At 42.1% G+C, this 25508-nt stretch overlaps 1 protein-coding gene across 3 annotated transcripts in view; it reads left to right on the plus strand.

The window, feature by feature from the left end:
- ALG8 (ALG8 alpha-1,3-glucosyltransferase) overlaps positions 1–25508 on the plus strand; it is a 35799-nt gene that overhangs the window by 1289 nt on the left and 9002 nt on the right. For 2 of the 3 annotated variants that reach the window (XM_068117991.2, XM_078776840.1), the window contains exons 2-8: positions 5967–6045; positions 14167–14398; positions 16082–16191; positions 18477–18544; positions 22634–22748; positions 22861–22964; positions 24585–24705. In XM_068117991.2, the coding sequence (XP_067974092.1) occupies positions 14394–14398; positions 16082–16191; positions 18477–18544; positions 22634–22748; positions 22861–22964; positions 24585–24705 (523 nt within the window). In that variant the 5' untranslated portion in view covers positions 5967–6045; positions 14167–14393. The remainder of the gene's footprint in view (positions 1–5966; positions 6046–14166; positions 14399–16081; positions 16192–18476; positions 18545–22633; positions 22749–22860; positions 22965–24584; positions 24706–25508) is intronic. The other variant, XM_068117984.2, reaches the window with a different exon arrangement.

Here is a 25508-nt window from a genome sequence, read left to right on the forward strand (position 1 = left end):
GATGACACAAGTTCCCTTCCAATAATCTCTTATATGATGATGCAAGTTCCCTTCCAATAATCTCATATGATGATGCAAGTTCCCTTCCAATAATCTCTTATATAATGATGCAAGTTCCCTTCCAATAATCTCTTATATGATGATGCAAGTTCCCTTCCAATAATCTCTTATATGATGATGCAAGTTCCCTTCCAATAATCTCTTATATGATGATGCAAGTTCCCTGACAATGATCACTGATTGCTATGATGATACGAGTTCCCTGACAATGATCTCTGATTGATATGATGATACTAGTTCCCTGACAATGATCTCTGATATGATCATATGAGTTCCCTTACAATGATCTCTGATATGATGATGCGAGTTCCCTTACAATGATCAGATCTCTGATATGATGATGTGAGGTCCCTTACAATGATCTCTGATATGATTATAAAAGTTCCCTTACAATGCCCTCTGATACGATGATACATGTTCCTTTACAATAATCTCTGATATGATGATACGAGTTCCCTTACAATGATCTCTGATATGATGATGCGAGTTCCCTTACAATGATCAGATCTCTGATATGATTATACAAGTTCCCTTACAATAATCTCTGATATGATGATACGAGTTCCCTTACAATGATCTCTGATATGATGATGCGAGTTCCCTTACAATTATCTCTGAGGTGATGGTACGAGGTCCCTTACAATGATCTCTGATATGATTATACAAGTTCCCTTACAATGATCTCTGATATGATGATGCGAGTTCCCTTACAATGATTTCTGATATGATCATACGAGTTCCCTGACAATGATCTCTGGTTGATATGATGATATGAGTTCCCTTACAATGATCTCTGATTGATATGATCATACGAGTTCCCTGACAATGATCTCTGATATGATCATACAAGTTCCCTTACAATGACCTCTGATACGATGATATGTGTTCATTTACAATAATCTCTGATATGATGATACGAGTTCCCTTACACTAATCTCTGATATGATGATACGAGTTCCCTTTCAATGATCTCTGATGCGATTATACGAGAGTTCCCTTACAATGATGTTAGTGTCTCCCCTTTTCATTTTGTTCCCTTCCAATCTGCTCCAGACCATCACGAGCCTCAATTTTGCATACCAAAAACAAATCCAAAGGAGTTGGAAAAACAAGTGATTAAATTGGATACAAAAATGTACTAAAATATTGGAAGTCTTGGTCGTCCGAAGTCCTTCCTTAGCACCTCTGAACTCTCACCACATACAAAGCTTTCATCCGCAGCTCAATGGAATACTGCTCTCCCCTCTGGGTTGGTGCTCCTGCCTCACACTTTGCTCAGCATCACGCTGTTGAAACAAAAGCTTTCAGAATCATTGGTATCTCCCGCGATGAAGCTGATTCTGAGGGCGTTTCTCTCTCTCTCACCGCAGGCAGGTTGGTGGTCTTTCTGTCTTCTACCGACTCCTCTCCGGCCTTGCTCCCCCAGCTCTGTCTGTGCCCTGTCCCCCAAATATTCCTTCAGGATGCTCAAGATCTGCCAGCAACCCTCTTCTGGTGGAACTGCCAAAATCAAGACTCTCTGCTCACCTTCACTCTTTCATTCCTCTTTTCTCCTGCCTCTGGAACAAACTCCCACACTCTCTTCAATCCCTCTCCTCCCTCCAGGTCTTTAAAACAGGTGTTCCCCACCATCTCTTATCTTCCCCCATCCAAAACCTTGATTTTTTTCGACCCCTGTTAATACACCCCCAAATCCACCTTTTTCAATCTCTGACTTGATTCCTGAAATTCCGAGTCGTGTTCATTTGTTTTATCCTGTGTACCTCAACCCCCCCCCCCCCCCTTCCTCCACTGCAGCCCTCTCCCTTCCACAGATCTACCAATATCAGTGTTCTCTACTGTTGTCTGTTGTTGTGCTTATGTGCTTCCCTCTCTCTCCCCCTCTTGTCTCTCACTCCCTTTATTATATGTTTTATGTGTCCGTTTATGTTTTTTGTGTTTAATGTGTTATCTCATACACGAGCCTCGACTTTGTATACAAAAAACAGTCTAACCTAATGATTTGCTTAACACTAGGAAGTCTGGAAATTTTCATGCCTTCATCGACGAAGTCGCCGGAGGCATCATGTTTCTGGGCTGTCAGTCCGTGTGTCTGTAGAAGTATAGCTTCTAATTAATTAATCCAATTATGGGACTATCCTTATGGATGAGTTTCTCTGTAGTTAATTACAATTCTGTTTGTACTTTCTTCTTTGCAGGAAAATCACAGAGATATGAATGTTGTTTTGTAGAATACTGTGATGAATTTTGGGTAGGGGCATAGCTCTGCATAGGTAGGTGCTCCAATGTCGTGAAGAAGAAGTACCATCTCGATGTAAGTAAGTCAGGGACCTGTCCAGCCCGGTTTGTCGGAATAAGTCAGAGATCTGTGGATCTGTGGTCATAGAAGGATGATCGGGTGATAGGTAGAGTAGGGATTAGGCTAACTCCCCGGTATGTCAAACCTTGATCATCCCGATGTCCCGTATGACAACACACCCATAGACATTAGCTAGGCCCATTAGTGCACACACTAATTAACTTCCCTCTCATAATAAAACCTGACTGGAAGAACAGACCAGAAGCGACTGCGTACTTCGGTGGCATGGCAGGCAAACATCGAACAGGCAGGCTGAGAGCCACGCCCAGGAGAACTTGTGATTGGCCAGGAGAGGGGCGAGTAACAACCAGGTTGCCGATTGGAGAGTAAGGAAGGTGAAGGACGTGCCACACTGATTGGCCACCGACCGATGACACCAACACCAAAGGCGCGAGGTGCTCAACCAATCAATGAGGGGGGCGCGAAAGAACCACAAGAAGCAACGCGCTGATTGGAGGAGAAGCGCCGGCGAAGTGCGGAGGGCGCGAAAGACGTCCAAGAAGCAACACGCTGATTGGAAGGGAAGCGCGAGTGCCGTCGGAGGTCTGATAAAAGTGAGAAGAGATCGACATTTTATCTCTTCGTTCTTTGACTCTTGACCCCTTCGCTCTTCTCTTTGCTTCTTCGCCTCTTCACCTCTGCCTGCCTTTTCCTGCCTTCCCATGTTGGAGACCCGTTCCTTTCTTCTCCTGTTGCCCTTCCTGTGCCGGCGGACCTCTCATCTTGGTTCCGGATGAGGGGGCGATTCCGGTGGACGAGTCCGGGCATAGCCGAAGGAGCGAGCTGCATGCGACCCGTTTGAGTCGCACGGAGGGCCGGTGGTACGCCAGCAGACAGGACCGAGCGGTTCGTGCCGACCAGAGCCGCGTCGGACGGAGCCTGACCGACCCGACCCAGACAGATAAGACGCACCACAGAACACGTTTGCTTTATTGCATTCTTCGTGTGTCCTTTGTAGAAGTCTGGTGTGGGGACGTCCCGATATAGGGGTTTAGTTTTTACCGGTGCGTTTCTTTGTTCTCAGGGTCTGGCAATAAAGCCGCATTTATTTTTGTATCTTCAATTCTTGTTTTGGTGAGTTTCTTTTCAAAGGGAGAAGACATCGCCGGGGCTACCCAGGTAAGTCGGCATCCTCCTCCAAATCCACCCTCCCCCCCCCCCCCCCCCCCCCCCCCGCTCACGTATCGTCCGCCATCAATTGGAAACGCCTCAAAGTAAGCTTGATTAGCCATCCGTGGACGCTCTGTCTTAATAGAGCCATCCACAGGACAATACTTTGAACCACTTTGAATAGTAGTGTAGCAGCATAGCAAACCTGTTGTGCATTTTGTGATACAAGCACCAAATTTGGCACAAATGTACATTAATATGTTGCGAACATTTTCAGATATTGGGCCACTTGAAATTCCGTAATTTTTTTTTTCAAATTTTTTCAAATTTCGTAATTTCAAATTTTTCGGGTGACACCGTCACAATTTCGGTCTTCGAGGCCGGCCGATATAGTGGGGCGGCTTAGCCCAAATATTCAAAAGAATTGTGCATTTTGTGATACAAGCACCAAATTTGGCACAAATGTACATTAATATGTTGCGAGCATTGTGTGGTCAGCAATGAAGACGAGAGTCTGAATTACATGTATGCAAAAGACCTTGTGAACCAGTGAAGCAAATACACGGGTAAGCATGAATTAAATCTAGGGCATGATATAATTTCCATGATGTTTACCTCTACACTCAATGGTGGAAGGAGGTAATGTTTTGATCCCAGCTTGTCTGTATGTCTGTTTGTCTGTTAGTCCACAAAATTCCAGACAAAGCTTGTAGTAGTGGTAGTTGTAGTGGTAGTGGTGATAACAGAAATTGTTATATAGAACTGAACTTATATTATTATTATATGCAGAAAATAACTTCATTTCTATATGCCCTGCAGTGGACAGGTTAATTGGTTTATGCACTGAAGGGGTCACCCTGGTGTGCACTGCTGTGTTCTGCCTCACTGAGTTGTTCAGGTATGATGTACTCAGCACAAGCTTCCGGTCGGCCCGGAGGTGGGGGTGCGGGGCCTGTCACGGAACGTCAAAACAAACGGCCTGCCGGGGCCGCCCAAAAGTCGGGCGTGAGGGGCGCGTCCACTAATGGAACGCCTCTCGCTTCCCAGATCGAGGGCCACGTGGTCAGGAGAACCTCGTCCCTTCCGGTCACACTTTGCCTATCGGCCGGCCTCGAAGACCGAAATTGTGACGGTGTCACCCGAAAAATTTGAAATTACGAAATTTGAAAAAATTTGAAAAAAAAAATTACGGAATTTCAAGTGGCCCAATATCTGAAAATGTTCGCAACATATTAATGTACATTTGTGCCAAATTTGGTGCTTGTATCACAAAATGCACAATTCTTTTGAATATTTGGGCTAAGCCGCCCCACTATAGGTGCATTTGGAAATGTATTGTTGTGTTAGTAAGTGGAAAGGGATGGTGGTGCAATGAGTAAGGCAATACTCTCTGTGGAGCTGGAAAACTGTGCACTCAGCAATTCCTTCTATGCATAGATCTCCCCTCTGAGATTAAAATCAGATGTACATTCATGTACTTTGACTCTCTTTCCCACTGGGATCTGCAGTAAAATGATTGCCAGATGGTGCCAGATGAATACTTTACCCAAGGGAATATCCCAAACGTTAGCTTTTCCAAACCACATCTTTCAGTTTGACATCTCAAAGCATACCTACTGGTTCTCATGGCTTGCATGATGAGAGACAGATGTTGTGGGGCCAGACTGGCTGACCTTAGGAACCCATTAATTCCCCCTTCCCCCCCCCCCCCTTCCTTTTTTTTACCACTTCAAAGGGAAATCCAGCTATAAAAAGGACGAACACTCTCCAGAATAGACAGAAGACTTACTTGATTAGTTGTGTGTTTGCTGTGTATTCTGTGCTGTAACGTTTTACAGTCAAGTGAGCTTTTCCATGGAACTTTGCTCAACCGTTGTATGCTTATGTATTGTGTGAGGTAAATCAGTGGTTTATAAAGCCAAGTTTCTTCTCCAATAAGTAATAAATCTCTCCAACCTGAAGGAAGATGTCTGTGGACTTTGCTTAGACAAGCACACCTCAATCCATCTTCAACACGTCCATCCATGACAGATTTTCTTTACTGCGACAACTTGAGAACAGCTGAAGGGGTCTATGTCAAACTTGGTACAAGTAAGTATAATGATGTAAAGATGAACCGATTAGATTTTGGGGTCAGGAGGTCAAAGGTCAGAGATCATGTTGGGTGAAAATCCTGTTACCCGATAACTTGTTCCGACTAGAACCATGTCAACAGCCATTTTGAACGGTCAAACACAGGAAGCAAGAGGAATTTTAAAAAAAAACAGTCACAATTATTCCTTGTATTAAATGCGGTTTTGGATGTAGACTTTGTCATGTACATTTGTGCAACAAGTTAATTGAAATGTTAATTACAGTTTAGAGCATTTCAAATCTTTACTATGACTACTACTACTACGATTACAATTACTGTTGCTTCTTCTGTCCTCCCCCACAGTTACTCGACGGACTTTGATGTGCACAGGAATTGGCTCGCGATAACACACAACCTGCCGCTTTCCCAGTGGTACCAAGAGGTGATTATGATTGTTAAATACAAGTGTCAATGTTGAATGTAAATCAAAATGTATTCACAGGATTGAGCATCTGCTGCTAGTGCAGTACAAAACACATGATCGCGATATCGAATGCAGTCTAGTCTCGTTTTACCAAAGAGAATAATGAGTAAGAATATAAAACGTACAATAATTAGTTTGCTTCCAAGTGTTAATAATACCATGAACATGAAATGCTTCCCCATTACATGACATGATATGTGATCCGGTGTGTACCCCGGTTTAGAATAGGTACACCGTATCCCTGCGTGTCATAAGAGGCGACTAAAAGGGTTGGCGTCAGGAAGGGCATCTGGCCATAAAAAAACATTGCCTCAAAAAGAGAACCATGACAATTACGACTACATATGGGCAGGGTACAGCCCGAAGTACCCCGTGGGGGACCCCACTCCCTCTCGTCAAAACTTAAGGTGGGGAACCCGATCGAAGCAAGGGTGGAAATCATTCCATTTATGACGACGAAACGTCTGATGCCCGACGTGGAGATCGGTTTCTGAGATTTGGGACATGGAATGGAGGGACAATGACAGGGGGGAGATCAGGAGAAGTGGTGGAAGTATTGGTCAGAAGAAGAGTGGACATATGTTGTGTGCAGGAGACGAGATGGAAGGGAAGTGGTGTGAGAATGGTGAAGGGTACGCAGGGACAGAAATACAAGTTTGTGTGGCAAGGGTGCCCAGAGGGCGTGAATGGTGTTGGTGTCCTGTTTTCTGAGGAGTTTGTAGACAGTGTGGTGAGTGTGACTAGAGTGAGTGAAAGGTTGATGATGGTGAAAATGATGATTGGAAAGCTCTTGGTGAACATCATCTCGGGATATGCTCCGCAGGTTGGTCGGAGCGATGAAGAGAAGGACAAGTTCTGGTGTGCTATAGAGAAGCTGATGGAAAACGTGAAAGATGAGGAAGTTGTTGTGGTAGGAGGAGACCTAAATGGACATGTGGGAAGGAGTATGGACGGTTTTGAGGAAGTTCATTGGGGTTACGGATATGGTGTGAGAAATGGAGAAGGTGAAAGGATTTTGGAGTTTGCTGATGGAGCTGATTTGTTCATTTGTAATACTCAGTTCCAGAAAGAGGATAATAAGCTTGTTACATACACGTCAGGTGGGTCGACGACAACCGTTGACTACCTGCTGGTGCGTATGCGAGATAGGGGGCACCTCCTGGACACAAAGGTGATCCCCGGGGAGGAGGCTGTTTCCCAGCACCACTTGGTTGTCTGCGACATAAGGGTGAAAGGTGCGAGGAGAGCTCGGCGGGTGAAGTACCAACCGAGAATGCAGGTGTGGAGGTTGAAAGAGGTGACAGTGAGGGAGGCATTAAAAGAGAGGCTGAGTATGGTGGAGGATGATGTGGTTGAGCTTGAAAGTGGTTGGATGTCAATGAAAGATAGTCTGTTGGGAGCCGTTGGTGAGGTCTGTGGATGGAAAAAAGGACCACCGAGGCACTCGGAAACATGGTGGTGGGATGATGAAGTTGAAAAGAAGATTGACGAGAAGAGGAAGAAGTTCAAGGAGTGGCAGAAGGCGAAGGGTATGGGCGCAGAAAAGGCAGAGCATGAAAGTTATAAGGCAGCCAAGAAGGCTGCAAAGAAAGAGGTAGCAAAGGCACAGGAGGCATGCAGGAAAATGTTCGGAGAACACTTGGATTCGGAAGAGGGTCAGAGAGCGTTATTCAGGATTGCAAAGCAGATAGCGAAAGAGAGGTGTGATGTGTTGGGGGTGAGTTGCTTGAAGGATGAAGTGGGGCAAATCGTTGTGGACCCAGATGGAATTAAAGGAAGATGGAAGAGATATATGGAAATACTGTTGAATGCAGAGAATGAATGGGATGGCAACATAGAGAGTAACCCAGTTTTAGAACCGGCAGAGAAGATAACCGAGAAGGAAGTTGAGGAAGCGATAAAAGCATTGAAGAGTAGAAAAGCGGGAGGGCCGACGGGAGTTGTGGGAGATATGTTGAAGGCAGCGGGAAATTTGGGTGTGAAGAGAATGACAGAGACCTGCAATCTGGTGGTGAAAGAAGGCCGCATTCCAGTGGATTGGGAACTGAGTACCCTCGTCCCTCTATACAAGGGGAAAGGTGACCCTCTGGACTGTGGGTCGTATCGAGCAATAAAGTTATTGGAGCATGGAATGAAGGTATTGGAAATGGTGTTGGAGAGGAGGATAAGGAAGAAAGTGAAGATTGACGAAATGCAGTTTGGATTTATGCCAGGAAGAGGAACGACAGATGCGCTTTTTATTGTGAGGCAGTTGCAGGAGAAGTATATGGAGAAGAGGAAGAAGTTGTTTCTTGGGTTTGTTGATCTGGAGAAAGCATTCGATAGGGTTCCACGTGAAGTAGTGACATGGGCATTGAGGAAGTTAGGAGTGGAGGAATGGTTGATCAGAGTAGTGATGGCAATGTACAAAAGAGCGCGCACAGCTGTTAGGACGAAGGACGGGAACAGTTATGAGTTTCAGGTGAAGGTGGGAGTGCCTCAGCGGTCGGTACTAAGTCCACTACTATTTGTAGCTGTGATGGAGGTGCTGGCTCAGAACGTAAAGGAGGGTTTACCGTGGGAGTTGTTGTATGCAGATGATCTGGTGTTGATTGCAGAAAGTATGGATGGACTGAAGGAGAAGATGAACAAGTGGAAGGAATGTATGGAGACAAAAGGTCTGAAGGTGAATATCGGAAAAACGAAGGTGATGGCAAGTGGTAAAGCATGTGGTGAGGTGGAAAGAACTGGGAAGTGGCCGTGTGCTGTGTGCAGGAAGGGTGTCGGAGTGAATTCCATTCAATGTCCAATGTGCACTGAGTGGGTTCATCAAAAATGTAATGGTTTGAGAGGGTCATTAACCAGTGTGGCAGCTTTTTTTTTTTTTTTTTTTTTTTTTTTTTTTGTATACAAGATCGAGGCTCGTGAAAGAGCGAACATTAATCACACAGAAAGACAAACCGACACATAAAACATATAACATCGGGAGCGGTAGACAAGATGGGGAGAGAGGGGGAAGGACACAAATACAACATTTGAGAGCAGGGACCGAGAAACATGGAGAGATGTGTGAGAAGGAGAGGGCTTTGGGGGGGGGGGGCATGGGAAGGGGGGGCATGGGAAGGGGAGGGGTGGGAGAGGCATAAAACATATGGACACTGCCAGGACTTCCAGGATTCGAACTCGGCTTGCCACACAAACACCCCACAAGAGGAAAGAAGGAATAAAATGACTCATCAGCGCTCACAGCGCATCTACAAATTACCACCTGGTGCTAAGTGCAGTACATAGTATGTCGACGGTCCTTCAACAGTTTTTATCCTGAGACTGCTCGCTCTTCCTCTCCCTCAAAACCTCCAAACCTCCTGATTGGTGTAGGTGACCAGAGCATATCCATGGCGATTCTTGGTGGATCTCCTCAAGAACCACATCTCGTATATCGGACCGGCACTTTGGACCAGGGATAAGAGTTCGTCTCCACCCACCCCATGCGGGATCCTCCAGATAAAGATGTCGCAGTCAGGTGGAGGAGATGGGCAGTCACCAACAACACGTGAGGGCGCAAACGTCCACAGTCCTTCACTTGACATCCTGTGATGCTCAGGGGTGTCTGAAGTTTTGCAGCAAATGCGAGCGGGTTGTGCCTCAAGCAAAACACATCCTTGGAGTTTTCAGGGCAGGAATTGGAGCTATACCTCGTTTGTGTATTTTGAATCGAGGGATCTCAATCCCGCTACATTCAATGGCGCTCACGAAACAACACGAATGTAATGCTACATTACATTGTATGTAGTAATGCTACATTCAAATGTAAGGTGTGCACAGAGGGAGCTGCAGATGGAGGAAATGTTGAGTTGGATCTTGGAGATGGCGTGAAGCTGGAAGGTGTGAAAACATTTTGTTACCTTGGAAACATGCTGAATGGAGAAGGTGGATCAGACTCGGCAACGGTTGCTCGAGTGAGATGTGCATGGAAGAAGTTTCGGGAACTGAGTGGCGTGCTGACGAGGAGGGGAGTGTCATTGAAGCTGAAGGAAAAGGTGTATGCTGCATGTGTGAGAAGTGTTATGATTTATGGGAGTGAGACATGGGTAATGAACGTAGAGCAGCAACGAAGGCTGGAAAGGGTGGAAATGCGAATGGTTCGGTGGATGTGTGGAGTATCGTTGAGAGAGAGGAAGACAAATGATGAATTGAGAAAGATGATGGGAATAGAGCCTGTGATTGATGCTGTGAAGAGAAACAGGTTGAGATGGTTTGGTCATGTGTTGAGGAAGGATGAAAGTGACTGGTTGAAAAGAGTGATGGAAATGAATGTAGAAGGAAGTAGAGGATGGGGAAGACCGAGAAAGACTTGGCTAAAGATGGTCGAAGAAGAAATGCGGGCAAGGGGGTTAACAAAGGGAGATGCAGAAAATAGGGCAAAATGGAGAACATTGTCATGGGGACCGCAAGACTAACCCCCGCTCTTGCAGGGAAAATGGCCTTAAAATGCCTGTTGTTGTGTTGTATTAAATGACACGATAAATCAAATGTACAGCACAGACCACTGAATCTTGCCCAATAACCTTGTAAGGTATAAGCAAGTGCCATATGCTTGAATCAATATGTATGGAACAACCTGGGATCACAAAAGAAGCTTGTGCCTCTATTGCAAAAGAAGCTTGTGGAGATGTACACTGACACACAAGCTCGCTTTATGGAACATACATACACCACTCTGTTAGCCTGTGGCAACAAACATCCAGTCATGGCCAGAAATATTGGCACCCTTGCACTTTCTTCAAATAACTCACAATTTTCTCTAAAAATAAGTTGAAATTGACAAAAGTATTTGGTTTCCACAATTCATTATTTCACTGTTAATATTACAGAACCTTTGTTTTTGATTCAGAACTTAATATATCCCTTTTAAATGAGAAAATATAAAGAAATGGCATTGACAAAATTATTGACACCCTATACTTAATATTTGGTAGCACAGCCTTTGGATAAAATAACTGCAGTCAAGCACTTCCTGTAGCCATGAATGAGCTTCCTACATCTCTCTACTGGCAGTTTGGCCCACTCTTCTTGTGCAAACTGCTCCAGTTCTCCCAGATTTGAAGGGTGCCTTCTCTCAACTGCTGTTTTCAGATCTTCCCACAGGTGTTCAATGGGATTTAGATCTGGACTCATTGCTGGCCCCTTCAGAACAGTCCTGCGTTTGGTCTTGAACCATTCCTGGGTGCTTTTTGAAGTTTGTTTGGGGTCATTGTCATGCTGCAAGACCTATGACCTTCGATGGAGACCCAGCTTTCTGACACTGGGTTGAACATTGCGCTCCAAAATGCCTTGGTATTCTCCTGATTTCATGATGCAATGCACACATTCAATGCACCCAGTGCCAGAGGCAGCACAGCAACCCCAAAACATCACTTAACCTCCTCCGTGTTTGCCTTTAGGGAAGGTGTTCTTTTCTTTGAAGGCTTCATTTTGTTTTCTGTAAACATAGAGATGATGTGCTTTACCAAAAAGCTGTAATTTGTTCTCATCTGTCCACAGGACATTATCACAGAAGGATTTTGGCTTGTTCAGGTGTGTTTTGGCAAACTCCAGTTGAGCTTTCTTATGTCTCTCTCTCAGCAATGGGGTCCTCCTGGGTCTCCTACCACAGAACCCCCTTCATTGAGTTGGTGACGGATGGTACTTGAAATCTGTTTGGCAGTTGATCGAGGTGTTTTCTCCACCATTCGAACAATCCTTCACTGCAATATTCGATCAAGTTTTCTGTTGCGGCCACGTCCAGGGAGGTTGGCTCCAGTGCCATGGGCTTAAACTTCCTGATAACATTGCGTACAGTGGACATAGGAACATCAAGGTCTCTGGAGATGGACTTGTAGCCTTGAGATTATCCATTCTTGGCTACAATCGTGTGTCTGACCTCCTCAGACAATTATATGGTTTTCTTTCTTTTCTCCATGCTCATTGCGGCACACGCAGAGACACAAAACCGCAGAATGACTCATTTTCTCTATTCAAACTTGTTGAATGAGTGATTTTTATATTGCAAGCACCTGCAACTCACCACAGTTGAGCTCAATTCCAAAGTAAAGGAGAATGACCTGCTTGAAAACTCGTTGTGTCTAACAAATTCTAAAAGGTGCCAATAATGTTGTCTGGGCCATTTTACGATTTCTGTGTGGAATAAGCTAAGATTTAGTATTTTTCTGTCAGCTTTTTTTTTGTTTTCTTCCACTGCATACCAAAGAAATACATACGTGGATACCAAAATATATTTTTAATTTCAACAATTTTCTGGAAGAAATGGTGCATTATTTGAAAAAAGTGCAAGCGTGCCAATATTTTTGACCACGACTGAACATACACCCCTCTGTTAGCTTGTGGCATCAAACTTACATACACCACTCTGTTAGCTTGTGGCATCAAACATTTGTGGGGAGGATTTGAAGTGAGGGAGCACTTTGCCAAAAGAATACGCAGCTCCGTGGGAAAAATAGAATCGTACCTCAGTGGTTAAGGTATGTGGGAACGATGAATCCTCCTGTTATGACAATAGATTGTTCTGTTCGTTTTTGAAGTAAACATTGATGTCAAATTGTTCCTCTTGCAAATCGCCTTTATCTCCAGGTTACCTGAAAATATTTCAAGGCACCCCATGTTTGCCCAATATTGGTCTCCAGTAACTATACACTGTGGTATTCCATCTGGGCCGCATGGATCCCTCAACTATACATGCATGATGAACAGTTTTCCGTCTCAGGTCGACATAAATGTTCTCATCACCTTCCACCAATAAAGCGAGACTTGAAAATAAACAGTTCCCATCACCAAATATTTCCTTCACGAAAAATCTCCGACTATTTGTAGCGGTAAATATCGCCATTTTACAACAAATGGAACTTCTACACAACATATTACCTTCACAACAACAAAATAACAACACAATTGCTTCATGGAAAGAAAGGATATTACCTTGTACATATTCCCTTCATGACAACAACACCTCTGATAACAGGATCATGCCGGAAAAAGAAATATTACATTGTACATATTATTGTCACAACAACAACATCAACACGAACGCTTTGGAGAAATATTACCTTCAGAACAACAAAATACATACATACCTCCAATAGCAGGATCGCTTCGGTGAAATAAGCTGTTTGAGGCCTGAAGGCCAAAATCCTGAGGCCCATTCATGCTGTGGCCTTCTCAAGGCCCGTGATGGCTATCAGCTGCAACCATTCAATATATATATATAATAATCCTTGCTTTACACTGAAGGGAAAACTCAAATGGAAGGCATAACAATTATGAATACTGTATAACGCTTGCGCAGATGGCTTGAGCCGACCCGAGCAGGAACATGGCGGCCGAGGCCATCTGTGCAGCCAATAGGTGTAAGGCAATCCCTTGATTGTCCGCCCACCAATTTACTAATACATACGTACATAGTCCGTCTAAACTTCCAATCAAAAACCACAGTTAGTCTATTTCGTATATAGATGTCCTGACTGATTGCTGGGAAGGCAATGGAAAACCACCGAGCATAACCCTTGCCAACCAGAAACACCGACACTTTGTAAAGAGTACAGTGTACATGAGATCGCTGTGATCCCTTTGCAATATTGTGATAAAACAACAAGATTTTTTTTTATGGGATATTGCCCGCCACAAAGCCAGAAGGCCACTCAAGGTGGGGGCTACACAAATAAAACAAAAGCAGAACAACCAAAACCTTGGATAGAAACAAGACAAATGTAAAACGATGTCTCTTCACAGATAGATATTGAAGATATTGATGACATTTAAGATAAGCACGTGCTCGTGCACTTTTGTACTTGTCTAGGCCTCATTTGCAGCTTCATTGTGCTCAAAGTTCATATTCAACAGCATTCAGGGCTTTAGTTACCTGATTGGTGACCTGTCTCTTCTTCCTCTTTAATACTTTCCTTAGTCCTGTTCTCCACGTATTCTAACTCTTTTCTTCACCCCAATTTCTCCTTTGACTCCCTTTCCTGTTCATCTGTTCTTCTCACTATCATGCAATTCCTTGGTGGAGCAATCTCCGTGAGCAAAATCTAACCTGTGTTTTAGGCTTCATCTCAATGGACACTGGACTACCCTCCATTATTTGCTTGGTTTGAATGGATCTTGTCACACGCGGCACGGCTTGTTGACCCATCTCTCGTTCAGCTGGGCGTGACATCACCACCCACACCTGCTGGCATTTTCTTCCATCGGCTCTCAGTTATCGCCAGTGACGTCACACTGTTCCTTGCTGCCAGCGAGTATGCACAGCCCTTATAAATGGGGATAGGGGTATGAGGTGGGTTCTAGAGTGTGGATAAGTGTGATGGTAAGGTTCAATAAAGTTATGGCAACTTCAGATATGGCATACTTTGCTGATTATGGAGAGTTTTGCCTTTTTGCATTCGATTTTATACATACAAGATCAAGGTGACTGTGGATAGAAAGGTAAACTACTGGTGGGTAGACGTAAAAACGTTAAACTTTAAACCAGGCTATTTCAGTCCAATGCAGGATGGAGGCTTGTGTTGAGGGTTGTTAGTGGCACTCACCATGCTTGCCACGTGCAGGTTGGCAAGATTGAGCATTTGGGAGAATCAAACCCAGAATATCAGGTGGAGAAAGAAACAATTCTCTAGCCTCTCATCCAAACTGCTAGCTCGGTGGGAAGACAACCGCACAAAAACAAGGAACTAAATGAACGATTGGGAAAGTAGAGAGACTGAGACCTTAAATTAAGATGGTGGTGGTAGGAGGGTTGGGGAGGGGGGGGATTGAGGAGGGGGGTGGGAAGGGTTAAAAGGTAAAAGGGGAGTGGAAATAAAACGAGTGGAGGGATGGAAGATGATATTAGATGGCAGTGTACTTCCTTTTTGAAGCCTGTACTGGAATAGTGAGACGTGATTCTACAAGTTGAAGAAAATATAAATAAATGAGTGGAGGTGAGTGGTAAGCTGTTGTTTTGGTGGGTTGTTAAGGAGTGTTACTGAAAGGATGAGAGTGTCTCAAAGCAGCTGAGGAGTAGCAGAGCCACGCACCTCTGACTCGCTTCCCACCTTATATCAACTCTCGCCCCTATCCCACCTCCCTCTTTTTCCCCAACGAAGGGTTAATGCACAAAACGTTGGCTTTTCCTTGTTTCCCACTTTGGTTAGCACACCTAGACCAATGTATCATTGATTCCGTCTATTCTTCTACCTGTTCGCCGACACAGATCAACACAAGCCCTCAGTCGTAAGATGCTTCTCAAAGACTAACAAGTGAAGTCAGCAATAATGTGTTTTTCTATTAATTGTGCAGTTATTATTAAAATGGCAGTCAAAATGAGTCGATATGACTGGAATCTGATTGAGAAGTGGAATTATTTGGAACTTTGGGGAAACGTGAACTTTTCCTAATTTGTAACGAGCACGTTGTAACAGCTGAACATTAACCACACAAAATCCAGTATTTGTTTGAGTAGAAATATCTATAAAACTGCTTTATAAAAGTAATCTGTCTTGAGTATCGTTCTAAAGTTTGTTTTCCTTGAATGAGAAGTCAGATCACTGAAAAATATTATTTTTTATTCGAAATATACTATTTTATCTTTTTCATCTGCACTTTGGTTTGTGATCATGAACAATCTGCATCTGTGAAAATGCTAATGCGTAATTGTTACAAGGTGATGATAAACAAGCAGATCACTGTGGTTTTTCAACAATTTTGAGATTGATGTGACTTAATATTTTAAAATTCTCAAACGTCATATCCAGGTTTATCTTCTGGATAATTACCTATACACACATTTTCCGACACACTATAACATATGTACACACATACCTGCACACGAACTCTACTCGTACACACATTGTTTACCCTCAGGCTTTGGACTTCACAGGCTTGTGGTTAATGAACTATTTTCAGGCTTAATGAGATGGGGATAGAAGCATGGTGGTAAAAGTTAAGGATGAAATCACCTCAACTTTGTATGTTTATACAGGTGGAGTGGTATATTTGCTGGAAAACATCGGAAACCTTGGACAGTGGATCATCCTTCCCAAGTGCTATTCATCCTCCTTGTGGGGAATGTTGGCCTCCTGATAGTAGACCGTATCCTTTTTCCAAATTGTTAATTTATTCGCTCATGCCACCCATAGGTCTGTGATGCATTTTTTGTCTTTGAGACATTCTTTCCCATAGCCAATTAACTGATATCCTCATGTCTCATAAATGTCCTAATTGACAGACTGTATTGGGAGTGTTTCTATCACTGTGACAAAATTTCTTCTATGGAACTATCTGCATATTATAAATGCACAGTGGGGTGGAGGGGATTGGGCTGTTGCATATTCACCTGTAGAGTAAGGAGAAGGGAGTAGTAAGGGAGTAATTATTATGTCGCAAATATACAAATTATGATTATATATCAGTGTTGATGCATTGTTGTTGTTTTTCTCTTCTATCAGTCTGCTCGCATGGCGGGAGACGTGGTTTTGCAATTGCTTGTCTGTTTGTCTGGCTGTCCAGGCCATAATCTTTTTACCATTTGAGCTTTTGTCATCAAATTTTCAACAAACTCTTATTATGAGAACATGGAGAAAACACAATAATGTATTTTACATCTTTTTTTTAATTACTTGCGAAAATCGAAGATTTTTCACGTATATTGGTTGGTCTTGTGCGTTATTCTGTCTGTTTGTCTGTACGTCAGTCACCTACAGGTCACAATTTTCAACCGATCTTCACAAAACTTCACCAAATGGTAGAGTTGGTCATAAGCAAGAAGCCTATTGTTTTTTGGGGGTCAAAGGGTCAATAGGTCAACATAGGCCAAAAGTCACCAACTTTGTCAAATTTCTAAAATCTTCAATTTTGATCTGATTGACTTGAAATTTTAAGAGGATTTGCATGTCTGGTCACGGAATTCAACCACTAAGTATTTCTGAGGTCAACATAGGCCAACAACTTATTTTAGGGATTTCGCAAGTATCGTGCTATGCACTACATATTTCTTGTTTTTTTTTATTTTTTAACATGTTTTTGTCGAACACGGTTTGCATTTTGGAATGCTTTCTTGCTATGTATACCTCCACCGACAAGGTCGCCAGGGGCATTATGCTTTTGGGTTGTCTGTCTGGCTGTCCGTGCATCTGTAATAGGTTTTCGTTACCGCGATAACTTCAGACCGGCTGAAGGAAGCTTTGTGCAGGTATGTATAATGTGGTAAAGATGAACTGATTAGAATTTGGCATCACGGAGTCATAGGTCATGTGAGGTGAAAATCCTGTTAGCGCGATAACCTGTGAACCAGTATTGGGATTTTGACCAAAGTTGGTACGAGTATGTATTGTGATGCAAAGATGAACTGATTTAAGTTTTGGGTTAAGATGTCAAAGGTCAGAGTCTGTAATTCGTTTCCACGATAATTCCACGTTTCCACGAGTCTGTAATTCGTTCGACAAATTAAGGTTTTCGTTTCCACGATAACTTAACAACAACTGAAGGAAACTGTCAAACTTGGTACAAGTATATGTATAATGATGTAAAGAAAACGGATTAGTTTATGGCGTCAAGAGGTCAACGGTCAGAAGTCTCGTTCGGTAAAAATTATGTTACTTCACTAACTTGTGAACTAGTCATGGGATTTTGATGAAACTTGGTATGACTATATATATATATATATATTTATGTATATATATATACATTATGATGAAATAATAGGTCAACTGAATGAAAGGTCAGAGGTCATGTTGGGTAAAAATGTGATATTTGAGAACAGCTGAAGGGATTTAAGTCATACTTGGTGCAAGTATATATAATGATTTAATAATGTGGGCAGAGGGGTATTCCTCTGCTACATTGACATTGACACCTGCACAATGCCATAGCGCGTTTATTAAATCAGAGTAAAAATCTTTTGGCTATATATGATGATCTTCGTTAAAAGTTCATCTTCGTTAAAACGATCATTCATTCATTCATTCAATGTGGGCAGAGGGATATCGAGTGACGTCGAGACATCAAAGAGTGCAGTTGTAGTTTTTATTTTTGTTTCATGACATCAGACATGAGAGGCTGCCTCATTATTACTTTATTACTCAAAATAATATCTGGATGGAAGCAAGCTTACAAATAATGATTTCAGAGCACGTGTTCTGAAATGGCGAAATAGCCCAAAGATTTTTACTCTGATTTAATAAATGTGCTATGGCATTGTGCTGGTGTCAATGTCAATGTAGCAGAGGAATACCTCAAGAAATAGGTGCAGCTTCAAGAACAACAACCCTGTACTTTTTTCTACATTTAGAAAGTGCCGGTCAAACTTGGGTTACCCTTGTAAATTTTTGTGTGTATACTAATGGTGACCAGACATTTCACCTTGACGAGATGATCAGACATTCACTTCCAATACAATGGTTTTATGCTGGGAGTCTTGTTACTTTCACTGGCTAAGATCCAGCAGGTAAATGTTCCTCTGCTTTTCCACGTGGCTAGTTGCATAGTGCTAGCCAAGCACCCATCATTCCATCCATTGGTTGGGCCTTCTGCCTTGAATGATTACAATAGCTAATGACTCGAACATGATGCCTCTCCCCTCCTCTTTTTTGGAAACTGATTTCTGATTCATTGCTAACTTATTACATGATGATGCATTACCTTTACAAGGGCATATTATATTTTATTTTCAAATCTAAGAATAAATATGTGGTGAGGTACATGTGAAAATCATGCAGAGATCGTGATATATATATAGTTTTTATTTTATGTTTAATATGCAAGGTCTAAGGCTTGTAATTGAGCACACACACACACACACACACACACACACACACACACACACACACACACACACACACACACACACACACATTGACATATTGACGAGGTCATAATTGGAGTTTGTCGATGCACAGGGTAAGTTTAAAATGATGATATTGACTATCACATCTCCTGCCCATCTCGTGAATGATACGCCACTGCTATACAACAAGCCATTTCAATCACAATCAAAAGCAATAAAACACTAATAAGTGATAATCCGACTGATATGTAGCATTGAATACTCAATGGTAATTTAATATGTGACAAAATGCCGCCTGAAAACACAGCTCTACCAATGACGTCATGAAACGGAGAGATCAAAAGATGGCCAGATTCGCTTTATATGTGGCACTGGGGAACCCACCCTCTCTCCTCTCCCCCCTTCTCTCCTCGTCCAAACATCACCAGATACATTCAACGGCTATTAGAATGCATTTTTGCGACTTTTGCTGCGACTGAGACTTAAACCATTTTCGCGACTATGGAAAATGAAATCAGATGGTGAAATAGAGTTGAGATAAAGTCGTGTTTGAGTTTATCGTGCATTTTCTTGTTTGCTGGCATTAATTTTATTAAACCTTTTTATTGTACATTTTAATTTCGTGCCGGGTTGAGTTGATATCCAGGTTTGAAGACGTCCAGTGGGGTCCGTGAAGGTAAGAGCTTCGTTACACTTTGCTGCCTCATCCCCCGCACGTATTAACTCTGCCATCATTGACTGAACACCTCGGAGTGTTAAGCTTGCTCAGCTAATCCGTCCCCAGGGATGTATATATATATATATATATATATATATATATATATATATATATATATATATATATATATATATATCTGTGCAGTCAGTGTCTGTGTTGTCACTGAACTACTTTCTCAAACTTTTGTGAAATCGTACCAAACTTCTGGTATGCACATATCTCTCCCGTCGGTATGTCCTAAGGGTATTTTTTTGGAAAAAAATTTCCATTTAAAAAAAAAAAATTTGGAATTTTTTTTGGGAAAGAAAATTTTTCAACTTAAGTTTTCAACTTCAGTTGTTTATAAAATGTGATATCACGTATATTACAAATACATTTGTGCAAAATAATTGTTTGAATTATGATTGGTTTAAACCATGACAAAACGGCAACTTTATCTATATATATATTTATACATTCATTTATCTATATATCTACACATCTGGGCAGTGTCTGTGTTGTCACTTAACGACTCCCTCAAACTTTTGTTTCCATGGTTGTGAAGTGTTTTTAATTACGTTGTGGTGGTTTTGAATCACGTGGTGGTGAGGTATTTTGAATTATGTGGTGGTGAGGTGTTTTTAAATCACATGGTGGTGAGGTGTTTTTAAATCACATGGTGGTGAGGTGTTTTTCATTATGTGGTGATGAGGTGTTTTGAATTACGTGGTGGTGAGGTGTCTTGAATTACTTAGTGGTGAGGTGTTTTGAATTACTTGGTGGTGAGGTGTTTTTAAATGACGTGGTGGTGAGGTGTTTTTAATTTCGTGGCTGTGAGGTGTTTTTATTACGTGTTTTATGGTTGTGAGGTGTTTTTAATTTCGTGGTGGTGAGGTGTTTTGAATTACTTGGTGGTGAGGTGTTTTGAATTACGTGGTGGTGAGGTCTTTTGAATTTCGTGGTGGTGAGGTGTTTTAATTTCGTGGTGGTGAGGTGTTTTTATTACGTGTTTTATGGCTGTGAGATGTTTTAAATTACGTGGTGGTGAGGTGTTTTGAATTACTTGGTGGTGAGGTGTTTTGAATTACGTGGTGGTGAGGTCTTTTGAATTACTTGGTGGTGAGGTGTTTTGAATTACTTGGTGGTGAGGTGTTTTGAATTACTTGGTGGTGAGGTGTTTTGAATTATGTGGTGGTGAGGTGTTTTGAATTACTTGGTGGTGAGGTGTTTTGAATTACGTGATGGTGAGGTGTTTTGAATTACTTGGTGGTGAGGTGTTTTGAATTACTTGGTGGTGAGGTGTTTTGAATTACTTGGTGGTGAGGTGTTTTGAATTACGTGGTGGTGAGGTGTTTTGAATTATGTGGTGGTGAGGTGTTTTGAATTATGTGGTGGTGAGGTGTTTTGAATTATGTGGTGGTGAGGTGTTTTGAATTACTTGGTGGTGAGGTGTTTTGAATTACTTGGTGGTGAGGTGTTTTGAATTACTTGGTGGTGAGGTGTTTTGAATTACGTGGTGGTGAGGTGTTTTGAATTACGTGGTGGTGAGGTGTTTTGAATTATGTGGTGGTGAGGTGTTTTGAATTATGTGGTGGTGAGGTGTTTTGAATTACTTGGTGATGAGGTGTTTTGAATTACTTGGTGGTGAGGTGTTTTGAATTACGTGGTGGTGAGGTGTTTTGAATTACGTGGTGGTGAGGTGTTTTGAATTATGTGGTGGTGAGGTGTTTTGAATTACTTGGTGGTGAGGTGTTTTGAATTACTTGGTGGTGAGGTGTTTTGAATTACTTGGTGGTGAGGTGTTTTGAATCACTTGGTGGTGAGGTGTTTTGAATTACTTGGTGGTGAGGTGTTTTGAATTACTTGGTGGTGAGGTGTTTTGAATTACTTGGTGGTGAGGTGTTTTGAATTACTTGGTGGTGAGGTGTTTTGAATTACTTGGTGGTGAGGTGTTTTGAATTACGTGGTGGTGAGGTGTTTTGAATTACGTGGTGGTGAGGTGTTTTGAATTACGTGGTGGTGAGGTGTTTTGAATTATGTGGTGGTGAGGTGTTTTGAATTATGTGGTGGTGAGGTGTTTTGAATTACTTGGTGGTGAGGTGTTTTGAATTACTTGGTGGTGAGGTGTTTTGAATTACTTGGTGGTGAGGTGTTTTGAATTACGTGGTGGTGAGGTGTTTTGAATTACGTGGTGGTGAGGTGTTTTGAATTATGTGGTGGTGAGGTGTTTTGAATTATGTGGTGGTGAGGTGTTTTGAATTACTTGGTGATGAGGTGTTTTGAATTACTTGGTGGTGAGGTGTTTTGAATTACGTGGTGGTGAGGTGTTTTGAATTACGTGGTGGTGAGGTGTTTTGAATTATGTGGTGGTGAGGTGTTTTGAATTACTTGGTGGTGAGGTGTTTTGAATTACTTGGTGGTGAGGTGTTTTGAATTACTTGGTGGTGAGGTGTTTTGAATTACTTGGTGGTGAGGTGTTTTGAATTACTTGGTGGTGAGGTGTTTTGAATTACTTGGTGGTGAGGTGTTTTGAATTACGTGGTGGTGAGGTGTTTTGAATTACTTGGTGGTGAGGTGTTTTGAATTACATGGTGGTGAGGTGTTTTGAATTACGTGGTGGTGAGGTGGTTTGAATTACGTGGTGGTGAGGTGTAATTGTCCCAAACTTCCAGTCTGCACCTACCCCTCCCCTATGTGTGTGCTGAGGGGTTCTTTCTTGAAAAAAAAAACATTCAACCTGAATCTTCAACCTAAATTGCTTATAAAAATGTAATATCACAAACACAACAAATACATTTGTGCAAAGTAATTGTTTGTATTATGATTGGTGTAAATCATGACAACACAGCAACTCAGGTACAGTCATTAGCCTCAGCTAAAATAAGTCCGTTCCTCAGTCACGACGCGCGAACCGAGCCAAGCTAGTATATATATATATATATATGTACTATTTTTTGTTTATTCAAAGCAACTATCTTGTTACCTTGTCAATCCTTTGTAATTGATAGTTTATATTACCATCCTTCATTCTTGAGTCACATGTCTCTCAACAGGGCCGTGCACTCTCTGGAGCACTGATCTTTTCTGTTCTACTAAACCTGAAGCATATCTTCCTGTATGTGGCACCTGCTATCACTCTGCACCTTCTCTGCTCGTACTGTTTCTCAGGTCTGTCCTTCCATCCACAATCTATCCTCTGTCATTCTTACTTTCTTAGCTCTTGTCATCTCTTTATTCTTTTCCTTAAATGTTAACCATTTTCCCCGTTTTCTTCCCCCAGATTTGCAGGTGAAATGGCGATCCTTCCTGCCACTTCGTTTTTTGACACTTGCCAGCATCGTTATTGCCATCTTTGCTGTTTCCTTTGGCCCCTTCATAGCCTTGGTAACCACATAACTAATGATTTATTTATCGCATGATGTATTTATCGCGTACGTTGGACAGAAGTTTGGGTTGTGTGTGAAGGCATGCTAAACTACAGACTACTTTTATTAATTCTCGATGCAGGTCGTCAGGTGAAAAATGTCACCTGAGATTTGTCAGTATGTGTAGTGTAGTCTTGTCTTGCTTCTGGCACGTATAGGACTGAGCTCCTCTACTCCGAGCAAAATGAAGTATGGCTGCAGGTTTAACACTGATAAATGTGATGGGCATACGCATACGCAACAATATTGGGAGTAGAAAAATGTCGTGAAGTTAAAATGAATGAGATTCCTCTTCCACTGGGTTTTCCATCAAAGCAAGCTTGAAACTTAAATATCAATGAATGTTTTAGCCTAAATTACGGTACATTAATTACCTCCGCCACCCAAGGTGGGTGGAGGTTATGTTTTCACCCCTGTACTGTCTGTCTGTTTCTTTGTGAACAAGATATCTCAAAAAGTTGTGGATGGATTCGGACGAAATTTGGCAGAGATGTTGCATATGTGACAAGAACGATATTAATAGATTTTGGTGAAGATCCGGATTCGGATCCGGCGACTATAATTTTTTTTTAAGGGATTCTTCACCATTGGGAGATAGGGCCAAAAACGATACATAGCAGGATATCTCATAAAGTTATTGACGGATTTGGACGAAACTTGGCGGACAGGGTGGGTTTCTGACAAGGACGATTCGATTCGATTTTGCTGAAGATCTGAATATGGATTTGGATATGAGAATTATTTAATTTTTTAAGTCATTCTTCACCATTGAGTGATAGGGCTAAAACCAACATATATAGCAGGATATCTCAAAAGGTTATGGACAGGTTTGGACGAAACTTGGTGGACAGGTTGTGTGTGTGACGAGGAAGAATCGATTCAATTTTGGTGAAGATGCAGATCCGGGTCCGGCTTGTAGAATTTTTAAAGTGATTCTTCACCAATGGGAGATAGGGCCAAAACGATACAAAGCATGATATCTAAAAAAGTTGTGGACAGATGATTTTGATTAAATGTGATTATGTATTGTGATTTTTTGGTTTGCAAGTGCGAACATCACAAATGCGTCGAGGAGAATATAATAGCACAGTGAAACAGCACAGCTTCATTTCCCAAGTCAGGGGCACACGGCACACTGATAGTCAGCCTTCTTCAACAAGGCACTATTATATGAACATTCATGACTGGAGTAATTGCCTCCGCCACGGAAGGTGGGTGGAGGTTAAGTTTTCACCCCTGTCTGTCTGTATGTCTGTCTGTCTGTTTGTGAACAGGATATCTCAAAAAGTTGTGGACACGTTCAGACAAAACTTGGTGGACGGGTGGGGTGTGTGACGAGGACTAATTGATTCAAATTTGGTGAAGATCCGGATCCGAGGATTTTTAAAGTGATTCTTCACCATTGAGTGATAGGCCCCAAAAACTAACTATACATAGCATGATGTTTCAAAAAGTTGTGGATGGATTGTGAGAAAACGTTGTAAATGAGTTGGTTTGGCAACAGGAACAAGCCGATTCGATTTTTTTGCTGTGCATTTATTCCACTGCCTTTATATATTCTTTCCTTTCTTATTTCCAGGGACAGTTGCCACTGGTGCTCAGCCGGTTGTTTCCGTTTGGCCGAGGTTTGTGCCATGCTTACTGGGCTGCCAACGCCTGGGCGCTTTACAACACAGTCGACAAAGGTGTAGCCGTGCTTGGTATGTTCTGATTCATTTGTGATGTTGTAGTTGATGCCATTTCATGGTGTTAATGTTCATAGTTATATTCAACGTGCAGAATGGAGAGAAGTTGGCATGTTTGGCCATTACTATCTGAGCATATGGTTGCGATTCCAGTTTAATATCACATTAACTGTGTTAATTGTTTCCATTGTCTTCTGTTCTCTTTGTATTTTTTGCAAAATCACAAATGTCTCCTAATCTCCTTGTAATACAGAGGAGTTTTGTTTCAACGAAAATGTGCATTTTGTGGACTGGACATCAAATGTCTGTAATAACAGGAGTCCCTCTTTGCAGCACCTTTGACGCCACAATAAGTATGCTTGTTAATGATACCACATATGTTAACATGCCACCACTTTACATGCCACGACAAGTAAACAGTGAAACCAAGTGTATAACACAGGTTACTGTGAGAAGGCACCAAACTTGGTAGTTATTATCATCACACGGCAAGAATGTGCAAGGCCAGTATCACTTTGCTCCCACCCACTGTAGCAGAATGAAAAGTTTAAAGACTGAAATATTCAATTATGGATACATTTTAAAACATTTTTTTCATGAAACTTTGTAAATGCAATCACCATTGTGGGATGTATGAAATATGAAACGATCTTTTGGGATTTGACCCCCGGGTTCATGCCCCAGGGGTTGGGGACTTGGGCCACAGGGGTCAAAACTGAACTTTTTTTTTCCTCAAAATTTGATATTGGGTCATTCCTAGTGGAACTTTTTGCCATCATTCAACTTTGCTTTAGGTGGGAAGCATGGGTATTTGCGAT

The sequence above is a fragment of the Myxine glutinosa genome, chromosome 1, assembly GCF_964187855.1.
Source record: "Myxine glutinosa chromosome 1, kmMyxGlut1.1, whole genome shotgun sequence".
Classification (NCBI taxonomy): domain Eukaryota; kingdom Metazoa; phylum Chordata; class Myxini; order Myxiniformes; family Myxinidae; genus Myxine; species Myxine glutinosa.